The sequence below is a fragment of the Trichechus manatus genome, unplaced genomic scaffold (genome assembly GCF_000243295.1).
Source record: "Trichechus manatus latirostris isolate Lorelei unplaced genomic scaffold, TriManLat1.0 scaffold00050, whole genome shotgun sequence".
Lineage (NCBI taxonomy): Eukaryota > Metazoa > Chordata > Mammalia > Sirenia > Trichechidae > Trichechus > Trichechus manatus.
In genome coordinates, this window is record NW_004443986.1 from 6175603 (window position 1) to 6187842 (window position 12240).

General features: G+C 35.8%; 1 protein-coding gene across 1 annotated transcript in view; it reads right to left on the reverse strand.

The window, feature by feature from the left end:
• Positions 1-3766: 3766 nt before the first annotated feature.
• TMEM196 (transmembrane protein 196) overlaps positions 3767-12240 on the reverse strand; it is a 54147-nt gene continuing 45673 nt past the window's right edge. Inside the window, exons 3-4 of the mRNA XM_004377437.1 lie at positions 8026-8280; positions 3767-3826 (exon numbers count right to left, since the gene is read on the reverse strand). Of these exons, the coding sequence (XP_004377494.1) occupies positions 3767-3826; positions 8026-8280 (315 nt within the window). The remainder of the gene's footprint in view (positions 3827-8025; positions 8281-12240) is intronic.

The window sequence follows — 12240 nt, forward strand, 5'->3', positions numbered from 1 at the left end:
TTTTCTCAGAAGATGGAAATATTCTATATCTGCTGTCCATATGTGGCTAATAAGCACTTGGAATATGGTTAGTTTGACTTGGAAACTGAGTATTTGACGCTATTTCAATTAATTTAATTTATACTTAAATAGCCACATGTGGATAAACCAAAAAAAAAAAAAAAATTGCTGTTGATTCCGACTCATAGTGACGCTATAGGACTAAGTAGAACTGCCCCATAGGGTTTCCAAGGAGAAGCTGGTGGATTTGAACTGCTGAACCTTTGGTTAACAGCCGAGCTCTTAACCACTGTGCCGCCAGTGCTGCGCATGTGTATAGAGGCTACCATATGGAGAGTGCAGGTAGACCTTAGAACTGTGGGGTTTACTGTCCTGATGAATTCAGGTGTGCATGTGTGGATAGCATTAACATTGGCTGCTTTAATCACGTTCAAGTGTTTTTTCCAATGGTTCTAAATTGGGAGGCAATACTGCCCTCCCGAAGGGACAGATGAAAATCCGTTAGGGCATTTTCGGTTGTTACAATAACTGGGGTGAATTATAGCATAAAGTGAGTGGGAACTGTAGATGCTTAATAGCCTGAAATGCATAGGACAGATTGCACAATGAGTAATCGTCCACTCAAATGAAAGTGGTAACCATTTTGAGAAATCCAAATGGATCAGCAGAGTTGACTAAATATTGTCGTTTCATTTATGAATTTCCTTTCATCTCAGTCCTACTTATCTAATTCTGAGTTCTATGATCTGTATCTTATTTCCTCCAGCCTCTTCAGGGACTTCACTTTCCTATTATGTTACATATGTTCTGTATCTTCAACCACTGCCTTTCTATATTTGAACATGCTCTAGTCTTTCCTATCTTAAAAAAATACACTTTCCTGATTCCATATCCTCCAGCTGTTACTGTGTCTTCCTCCCTGTCCTCAACAACAACCCTTTTCCCACCAATTTCAGCACAGCAGCTTTATCCATCTATTGGGGGGAAGCTATTTTCTGTGTCATAATGGAAAAAAAAAATCTATACCAATATGTAGTTTCAAAACACACTATTTTATTGCATAAACATATCAGTAGAGCCATCATATCATGTTCCACTGTTCCATTTCTAAACCATTATTTATACATATATATAAGTTTCCAAGCAGAGTCCACTTTTATTATTTTATGCTTATAATAACTCTACCTCTTCATATCTAGACTCTACAGAACAAAACCACACCAGTTTCACATTTTTTTTTTCTAATTTACTATCACATTACTTTTCCCCAAGGGTAGGATCATACTAAAACTGTAATATAGTCATTTAATAAATTATAGTTTATGATTCAATATATTGTGAAAAGTAAATTTTCAAGCACTTGAACTATACTTTCCAACTTCCTCTACTTACCTCAAAAAGAATCCCTGTACATGGCAAATAAATCACTCTAAATAACTGACCCCTGAAAACATTGTGTTGAAATCATTACATTAAAGATATATGTATACTTGGTTAAACATATACTGGAAACTATTCAGATAGTTATGATGATTGAATCTCTTCTTGATTCTATGTCAAAGCAGTGATATGCCTACTTTTTGTCCTTGAATGTCTGATTTCATCAATTATTTCAAAAGGCATTAAAACTTCTTACTGATGTATTATAATCATGTATTGTACAAACATGTCTACAGAGAAATGCTTCCTTAACATTAAGTTTGTGGTTGTTCTTTCAGTACAAAACTACATCCTTGCATAAACTCAGTAGAACCATATACACATGAAATATCAGCATGGTATAGTTTAGATTTTTAGTGACGAAGATCATACCTACTTGCTGCATCAAATGAAGAGTGATGATGTTGATTCCCTATTTGAGGCTGCATTTATGGACAACTTCTGTAATCTACTGGATAAAGAAGTTATCCAAATGAGTTGGGAGACTTCAAAAACTACACCAAACAACCATATACCAGATATTTCTGTTGACTATATAGATACAGCCAGAATATTTTTATTAGGTGATTTATATAAGATAGATGATGATTGTTACTGTAACAATAAAAGACCTTCAGGTTTCCATTGACTGAAATTCTTGTTAGCATAATTAAAGTCCATATTTTCTTTGTAAATTGTAATATGTTCTCATATGGGATATTAAAGGTTATAATTTGCCTGTGATTAAGTAACTCATAAAAAATTACTTGAAAATTGATTCACTTTGGGAAATAATGAAAGCATTCAATACAGTGAGAGATATATACTTAAAAAATATGAAATTTCTTTATCTGTTGCCAGAGGTTATATTCTCATAAATGTTGCCAGAGACCATGCTGTTTTCTTGCTCATGTATTTTGAGATAGTTAGCTATTTTAACAGTCCATTATGGAAGAGAAAGATTAAATCTAGCTATGTAAATGTATGCTTATCTTTTTATTTTCTTTTACAGACAACTCTTCCAGGTTCTTTAGGTATATGCTTTCTTGAAAATGTCTGTCCATGTTATCCCATGTAAATTGTAAAATAAGTAAAAAACGAAAACAATACACTTAATTAAATTATAGCAAAGCTAATTGCAACTTTATCTTTTGAGGGTACATCATCTGTCCTTTAGTGCAATTTAATTGGGCTGTAAACTGAAACATGAATGTCATGAATAATCGTAAGTCATATCTATATTTATAAATGTGGAAGTATATGATGTAGGTTATGTTTATAAATCAGTATTAGTTACTGCTAGTACATATATAGCATAATCATAGTGAACTAGCTAAATAATTAAAAACACAATCTGTATACTACACTATTCAGATCACTCAACTCCATAAATACCAGCTGCAATATTTATACACAACAGACATAATAAAAAGAAAATTGGAAACATTTAGTAGAAATTAAATACGTGATATTGTGGGCATAGAAAAGCCTTGAACAATTGCTTTCCCATCCCTGTGGGAACTGAATCTTGTTACTATCCCCACAGCATCACAGTTTCTTTTCTACTACCTATTTACATTAGTGTATTCTATAAATATATGCTGTATATGTTTTTTATATTTACAATACATACACACACATATACACAAACATATTTCATTCTTAGGCTCATTCATGATCATGCAGATCAACCTGCACAGTCTGATCAAAACATGTTTATTTTCCTTAAATGATATTCATTGACAACATTTGACTCTTGTGCAAAAATGCAAAAATATCATACAGATTAATATTCTCTCTAAAAAAAATCTCTATTTTAAGGTGTAGGTTTTTTGTCATTTACAAATGAATTATGAAATATAGTTCATTCACAAATTGAAAATAATTGCAATGTTTTTACAACAAGGCATTGCTGAGGTTTTGAATTACGGAATTCTTGAAGCCGTTCGTCTTTCAGAACTAAGACATCAATAAGTTATTGGTATTTTTTATATTTGTACTTTTAAAGAACTCATGTAATATGCTATTACAAATCTAATTCTCATGCTACTCAAATAGTTGTTTGTGTAGAATATGAATCTTATTTCTGTTTTTTTTATCACACTTAATTTTTTTTCTGAAAAGTCTTCTTTAGAACAACCTAGAAAGTCTACTGAAATCACTCTTCTAGAACATTTCTGAAACGTTTTTCACTCAATTAAAAGAGCTGAAGAAATTGAGTAAGAGTAAAGATATTCAGGAAACATAACAGCAAATGCAAGAACTGTTTTAATTTTATCTCTTACTCCTTTAGTATTTCCTTGCCTCATGAAAATCCTAAAAAATGTTCAGTTCTTTAAAACATTGATTATACTCTTCCATTAAATATCAGTTGTGTTCCTCCATTGCTCATGTTGTCTGTCACTTCCTGTTAGGAAAATAACATGTATTAATTGAAATTCACTTTCAGAGCAAGATGGTGATTTGGTTAATAGGTTTGCAGAACAGAAATTTCAAACCATTGAAAAACTTTGTTAAGCTTTGGGAAAGGACAAGGATTTATATTGTTGCGTTTTAGGAAATGAAATTTCATGGCATCTGGGAATGCATGAAAATGCTAAAGTGACAATCCGTTAGATCAAAATCTTCTATCTACAAAAATGGTTCAATCTGTTTAAAAGAGAGTAATCTCTCCCGTACCCCTAAACTTCCCGTTTTATTCCTCGACAGTATTTTGGAAAGCCTCACCTAGGAAGAAGAAAATGGTTAAATGCCCAAGTTTTTCCAGTGCATACGCTCCTCTGCTGAGTATGTCAACAAAGTACCCACTGATGCTAGAGGTTACGTTTATTCTATGAAAAAATGTGTGGTATTTTTGTTAAGAACTGAAAAAGACCCACAAGTTGATTATTGGAAATTTGTAACTATGGATCACTAATAAATCATAGCAGAAAAGATTATTTTTCAGGACACCATTACTCAAACAGTAAAAAAAAAAAACAGTAAAACCTTTTAAAATGTTTTCAAAGGATCAGTTATTAAAAAGTTAATAAGGAACACTATATGCGAAGGCAATGAAAATATAGATGTAAAGGATGAGCTAACCTAAAGAAGCTCCATTTGCAATTGTAGAAAGTATATTAATTTGAGAAAAAGCTGTAGTTGCTTTGAACTCATGTATCTTATTAGTAAACTTTTCCCTACGAAATAAAAGGTAATGATGAGAGGTGAGGCCCACTGACATTTATAAATAATATTTAGCCAAAAATATTTGAAGATAGATTGACAGTACCATTCCACACTTGAGCAAGCCTATTTGCAAAGGAACAGCAAAGAATAATTCAAATTGAAATTACTTTCTCATTCAGATCATGCCTGTCAGTCTTTATCTAGTTTCTGTTTGGATGAACTAAAAATTAAAAAGTAATGTGTTCCCTTTTGTAAAGATTTTCAAATACATCCAAACATTTATTTCAAAAATAAAAAGTTTTCCGTTTTTAGTCTCTTCTCTTTGAAAATTCAGAAGAAGAGAGGAGATAGAATAAGAATGTTTGCTTTTGTATGGGGTGGTTTTTAAAGTTACACAGGAAGAACAGGAAGGGCACTTGAAGGTGGGAATTTGCCTGGTTTTTGAACTTTTATTTTGCAAACCATCTTGTCTTTAGGAGATGGGGCAGATTTTCTTCCAAGAAAATTCTGGGAAAGAAAACAATATGCATTAGAGATCTTTTTCTTTTTCTCCCTCCCCCATTAAGACCTCTCTCTTCACGCTAAGTGCTATGGTCTCTTCCAGGCTTTGGGGGCTTGTCTTGTACCTGGGTATCCATTATATCTTCCCTAGTACGGTGTGGAAATCCCTGGATGGTGCCAATGGCTAACACTCGGCTACTACCCAAAAGGTTGGAGGTTCAAGTCAACCCATAGATGCCTAGGAAGAAAGGCCTGGTGTTCTACTTTAAAAAAAAATCAGCTACTGAATACCCTATGGAGCACAATTCTACGCTGACACATATGGGGTTGCTAGGAGTCAAAATTGACTCTACAACAACTGGTGGTTTTATTAAGGTGCTAAGGAATTCCAGAAAATAGCTTAAAACCCAACAGTCTTAACAGTAAAGGCTCTGAGAGGAAATAGAGAAAGTGGTTTGGAGCCTCTACGGTCTGGTGATTTTTCAGTCTAATTGAAAGGCTGACTGTGCTAGAAACATACACACTGAAAGTAGGCCTCAAAATATGTTGGGGTTACTGGGTTGAAGTTAAATTGACAGTTAAACTTTGAGTCTTCATTCAAGAGTTCAGTTGATGGCAAGATAAATAGAAAGTTGAACCAGGGAGATTATTTAATTTCATACCTCAAAATGAACTATAAAAAAATTTGCTTATATATTTTTTCCTATTCCTCCTACTAAAAGAAAACACGATTTCCTAATGGATTTTTAGAAGTAAGAATCTTAGGTCCCTTTTCTTCTCCTAAAACGAGCTTGCATCCAAACAGTAGTTTAAAAACCAAGACAGAAAGAAGAGAGAGAGAAGAGAAAAACTAATCTAATGTATTAATCTTTTATTGTAGTTTCAAAAATCACTTACACAAATCTAAGAAAAAATAATTTTCTTAAGCAGTTTCATTCTAAGATGGACACAGTAAAATCATTGATAGAAAACAATGGCAGAAATTAGTTTTAAAATTGATGAGTCCTTTCAGTTTGTTTGCAAATAGGCATCTCCAATTTACCAAGAAGATTGTGCTATAAATTTGGGCAGGACCAAGTGTGGCTATTTGCAAGTGGACATATTTTTTGCAAATGGGACATAGTAGCTATGTGATTTCTATGTTTCCAATTATATTGGTTAGCCAAACAAAGAACGGTGACTTTATTTTCAGCAATCTAAAATATGGGAACTGAATTTGAAATGTATCACACTGGATAATTTTATAAGAAGAAACTTTTCATCAAGAATTTTTACTGCATTAGTGTCAAATTTTGGCTATCTTCTCATGCACTTGTGACATGAGGGAGATACACATTTTGTCTTTATCTGGACACATCTATTATTAAAGACAAAACTCTGGTCTGTGAATGATGATATTGAATCAGAATCATGAGGTAGCAGAGAATAAAGAAGTCATGAATCATCCAAGCAGAAATGTGTTTGGATGCTTATAGGCAGGCTGAATACTTTAAATACTCAACCAATTTTCAAGCTGCAAGGCTCTGCCATGTAGGTTATGTCAGGTCCTCAAAGCAGCTCTTATAAAAGCCAGACTTTGAGGAATGACATCACAGCATCAGTCCAGACTGATCTGCTGAGATCATGGCTTCCTAGAAGAGGCAATGCTTCCTGCGGTGACATTACAACATGGTAACTCCCTAGAAATCAGCGTACCTTGTAGGTAACTCTGGTGTCGGGGGCACCACCGGGCGGCTGGGCAAGTCGGTTATTTCAATAGCCCTCAATCTCTAATATAAATATAACAATCATACAATAAATATTGCACAAATATATACACAAAAAGCTAAATCATACTAGTATTAAAAATAGAGCATGAAAGAGTCACTATCCAAATATACAATGATCATCTATTTTTAACAACCCATTTCTTTAAATTAGCAGTTCTGCTATTCACACTATTAATTCTTTTTTGAAGGACATGTGTTAATCTATTTAAAATTGCTCTCTTGGGCAATTTAGCAGCAGCTACTCTCCTTATCTGGATGTCTAGTTTGTATAAGAAAGAGAAACACATAAAATCACAGAAAATTTTTTTTTCTTTAAAATAATATTCTAAAAAATATGTAGTAACTCTTGCTACTTTTTCTTCTGCTCTGTGGTTAAGTAATTTTATTCCCATGCTATAAGGCAAAATATGATGTGGCCATTATCTTAGTGAGTTTATTTTACAGATATTTTTATCTTTTTCTTAAAAGATCCAATAGCAAGAATTGAATTAAGAAATGTGTGCAAAAGGTAGTAGAAACAGAGACAGCTTACTATACTGTTTTATGCCCTTTTATGCAATTAATGAAACTTCCTGTTTAAAGGGGTTTCATGAAACAATTATGCAAGGACCATTGTTTAAAATACAGGCAAGGCTACACAAATACGAATGAAGTGTAGTTGTGAATTAAATGAAGCTTTATGTGGATTTTAATATTTGCACTGATAGGCAAGGCTTTTTGTCCCCTCATTAAAAGGGTCCCTTTATGCGTGAAGATCTAATTTACATAATCAAGTGCGGCTACTTACAAGCCCAGGGGGTGAGCTAGAAAAGGGAATTCATCCGATTTCTAAAACTAGCATTATTGAGTACAGCGTGTATTTAGTTTGTGTTTTTCCTGAGTATAATACATAGAAATCCATATTTATAAGGCATTCAATATTTTATGAAATACTATTTTAGGAACTCTGTTTTTGAATAGACAGGGATACTACAAAATTATGTTGAAAATAGGTGTACCCATGAGAAAAAAATGATAATAGAAATATACTATTCTTAATACACAAGGGCCAAACTTCTATAAAATTTGATTCCTTAAATTCTCATCTAAAGCGGCAAGTTGATTTATCTAGAGTAGACTGCAGTCTTCATCACATGATAGCAAGGCGAGGCAAAGGTAGAGAACTCACTTTCTCAGCCATTTCATGAGAGTGATGCAGCGAATGCTCCCTTTCTGAGAACATCCTCCTCTGTTCGTAGCTGGCTAGTCGACAAGTGAGCCACGAAGAGAGGGTGCAGCCCCCAATCCCAATGCACGCGAGGGACATGGAGGCGAGGTGCAGAGGGTAGAGGGAAGAGGTCTTCTTTGTAACTGCCCGAAGAAACTGAAAATTCAGGATGCCCCCAATCAGTCCGCAGATACAGCAGGCTGAAAAGAGGATCATCTGGTAAGAAAAAGGAAAGTGATGTTAGAGTGGAGGAGGCCACGCTGACCGGACCAGAGATGTATACCTGTTGCAGGTCCAGGATGACTGATGTATGATAGGGAGATGGCCCCTTTGGTCCTTCGTAGAGAGCAGGAGAATAGGAGCTAGCTACCCTTTCAGCTCAAGTTTCTATGGATTCTGACTCACTGGGGAGAGAGTAGACCGCGGGGTTTTAGAAATTGATAGCTGACTGTATTAAGGCCAAGGAAATGCCTTATGAAAACTTTGAAGTAAGCAAATTTGTCTTCCGTGTAGATTCAGATTTAAATAATATTTATGGAGTATTGGAGCCCTGGTGGCGCAGTGGTTAAGAGCTATGGCTGCTAACCAAAAGGTTGGCAGTTTGAATCCACCAGACGCTCCTTGGAAACCCTGTGGGGCAGTTCTGCTCCATCCTATAGGGTCGCTATGAGTCAGAATCGACTCCAGTGGGCCATGATTTTTTTTTTTATGTGCTACTATAAGGATACGTGGTGGCACAACGGTTAAGTACTCAGCTGCTAACCAAAAGGTCGGCAGTTCTAATCCTCCAGCAGCTCTGTGGGAGAGAAGACCTGGCGATCTCCTCCTGTAAAGATTTCAGCCTAGGAAAAGTAGTTCTACTTTGTCCTATGGTGTTGCTATGAGTCAGAATCCACTGGTGGGCACACAACAACAACAACATCTGCTACTACAGGAGCCCCTGAGTGGTGCAATCGTGTAAGTGCTGTACTAGTAATCCAAAGGATTTCACTGTTAACCAGAAGGTTGGTGGTTCAAACCCACCCAGAGGCACCTTGGAAGAAAGACCTGGCAATCTGCTTCTGAAAGGTCACAGCTATGAGAACTCTGTGGAGCTCCGTTCTACTCTGAAATACATGGGATCATCAGGAGTTGAAATCCACTCAACAGCAACTGGTTAGTTAGTTAGTTATGTGCTACTATTCTAGCAATTTTAGCAGATATCATTCTAATTATCCCTCCCAACAATCCTCTGGGAGAGATAATAATATACCTTTTGGGAAAAAAAATGAAGACTGAGCAGGTGGAACTCTAATTTAAGGACTGAACTCAGATTTTCTGACTTCAAACTCAGTTTTCCCCATAATATCTGAATACCCAGATCCCCTGCTGTCGACCATATAGGACAGAGTAGAGCTGCCCCATAGGGTTTCCAAGGAGTGGCTGGTGGCTTGGAACTGCTGACCTTTTGGTTAGCAGTCGAGCTTTTAACCAGTGTACCACCAGGGCCCCAGTATCTAAATACCTTCTCATTAATTATCATTAGTTCCATCTAGCTTTAGTTAAAATCTTTTTTACATTCACTACCTTTTTGTGTGTGTATATCTATTTCTCCAACATGTAGCTTAGGATTCACTGTTGACTCCCACTGTATCTTACAATCTTTTGTTACTCTGTGGTACCATAGTGAAGAATACATAGCAGGTGTTTCATAAATACGTTTTGGTTGGTCCTTTTTAAGAAACACAAGATGTGACTTTGCTTTTGATCCTACCATTGATTTGATCTGGGTCTATGTTAATAAAACCAGAAGGTTTTATTCAGCCTAAATATAAGAGGATCCCCTGCAGAACCAAGTACAATGTCTTCTGTGTAGTAAATATTCTGTAAGATATTTAATAGATTTGTTTGATTGTTCCAATAGCTTTAAGAATTTTATTTATTTTGTTTCTTACATATAGCCCAAATTCTTCTATGGGCTTTCATGATATTTTATGATGTGATACTAATTTAATTACCCAACGTTATTTTCATTCTCCTCTGGAACACCGTTTCTGCTCTAGTCACCTCTCTCAACCATCAGTATAGCTTGCTCATTGCCACCTCAATCATACTTTTCCTTTCCTGGAAATAATTTTGTTTCTTCCTTGGACTTCTAGATGGAAGGCCCAAATCAAGTCCTAACTTCAAAAAGCCTTCCTGGACTTTACTAACTCCTCCTTTGCTATTATTCCACAGGACAAACAGCTATATAACTTACTATAGCATTCAATTTTACATTGTCAGGTATTATTTGCTGGTGACAATTCAGTTTAATAGGCGCTTCCTGAGTACCTACCACATGTTAGGCTCTCAGCCAGCTGCTAGCAGTACAAAGATGAACAGCTCACAGTCCATCCCCCTGAGTACCTTGCAGTCTCGTGAAAGAGAAGATCCAAAAGTTCAACATGGTGTGGAAAATATTTAGAAAATGGGAAGAATGAGATGCCTTAGGGGTAGGGAGGAGGGGAAATTAGCCCAACTAGGGTTTGGAGGAGGCTTTTTTGAAAAATGGTCATGTCAGCTAAGTGAAAGCAGTTCCCAGCAGAGGGCAAAGGTATGAATGTATGAAACAGCATAATGGGCAGAAAGGACTACAAGTAGTTGGTTTTGTTTCTCCAACTTAATTCAGTTTTCCTTATTGTGTCTTTTTCAAAAAGTACGTCTCGCCAGGGCTCTAAACCCAGTGGTAAACAAGTAAATGATTTTATAATTGACAAAATGTAATATTGAAAATCGATTACCAAATAAATAAATCACCCAGTTAAGTGAGAACTTGTAGCTGTCAATTTCAAGTAGTATCAACCAGTTGTATTCCATTTTAACGTATATTCAGGTGGCCTGTCGCTTCTTGGGAATCTATTGCAGTGTTTACTCATTGTCAGCATATATAGTATAGACACTATATTCTGGCCTCCAGATAATAAATCACTTTTAATTAAGAAACTAAATGACAAATTTAATTTACCATCACAGGGATAAAACATCTCCCTCCTGATGTTATTGCCATTGATTCTTAAAAGCATGGCATTTCATCAACACATGAAGATCGATCATTCTCACCTAGGAATTAAAACTCTAAAATCTGTATCCAAGTTTAAAATCATGTACTATTTTCCAGTCCTCCCAGGTTAGAGATTCTGGACCGCAGAGATATTTGGAGGGGAGGAATTTTCACATAATTGGATTGGAGGGTAGAAAACTCTTGATAGTTAAATGTCATCTATCGGATCTTCTGATGGTACAGAAGGATAAAGCGGGTGGTAGTTTCTAGAAAGTTCAAATCTTATTTTTTTTCTTATTTTTTATTTTTATAACTTATAAGAGAATTGTTGTTGTTAGTTGCTGTTGAGTCAGTTCCAACTAATGACCACCCTGTGCATGCAGAGTAGAACTGCTCCGTAGGGTTTTCAAAGCTGTGACCTTTCAGAAGCAGATCACCAGGCCTGTCTTCTGAGGTGCCTCTGGGTGGGTTTAAATCACCAACCTTTTGGCTAGTTGTCGAGCGCTTAACTGCTTGTGCCACCCAGGGACACAAGAGAGGAAAGAGACACTAGTATCTTTAAAAAAAAATCCTTTTTTTTTTCCTTCCTCTTCTCTGTCCCCTCCCCCCTTTCTTTCTTTCTGGAATTCAGCAAGTCATTACTACAATAGCCATATAGAGTCTTGATAGAGGAAGGATGTAGAAAGAATGAGGGCCACGCCCCAAGGGTGATAGTAGAATCATAGACGCAAATTACTATACTCCAGGAAAAATTTTTCCCAAGGGTTTTTTTTTCCATTTATGTAATTAAAAAAATGTGTATCTCGAACAGTGAGGTATCTAGAGCAGTGGAGTTTTCATCTTTTTTATCACAGCAGACATTCTCATAGGGAAAGGCATGATTAGAAAAATGAATTAAACAAAAATAACTCTCCATTTCTTGCCTTCCTCAGCTAACTGGCCTTCCGTTGTAAAACTTTTCTTCAGTTCAAAGATCACTTCCTAGAGTCCATGTGCAGCATTAATTTTGCTGATATGTAAAGGTCTATTCAAGAAAATGAGCAGTGCTTTTCCCTTCTTTCCAAAATCTCATAAAACGCCATGGAAGGCTGTGGGGAGTCCTTACTAGAGCGGGCAGAGGGTGTCCTGCAGCCAATATGAGCATAAACTGGGAG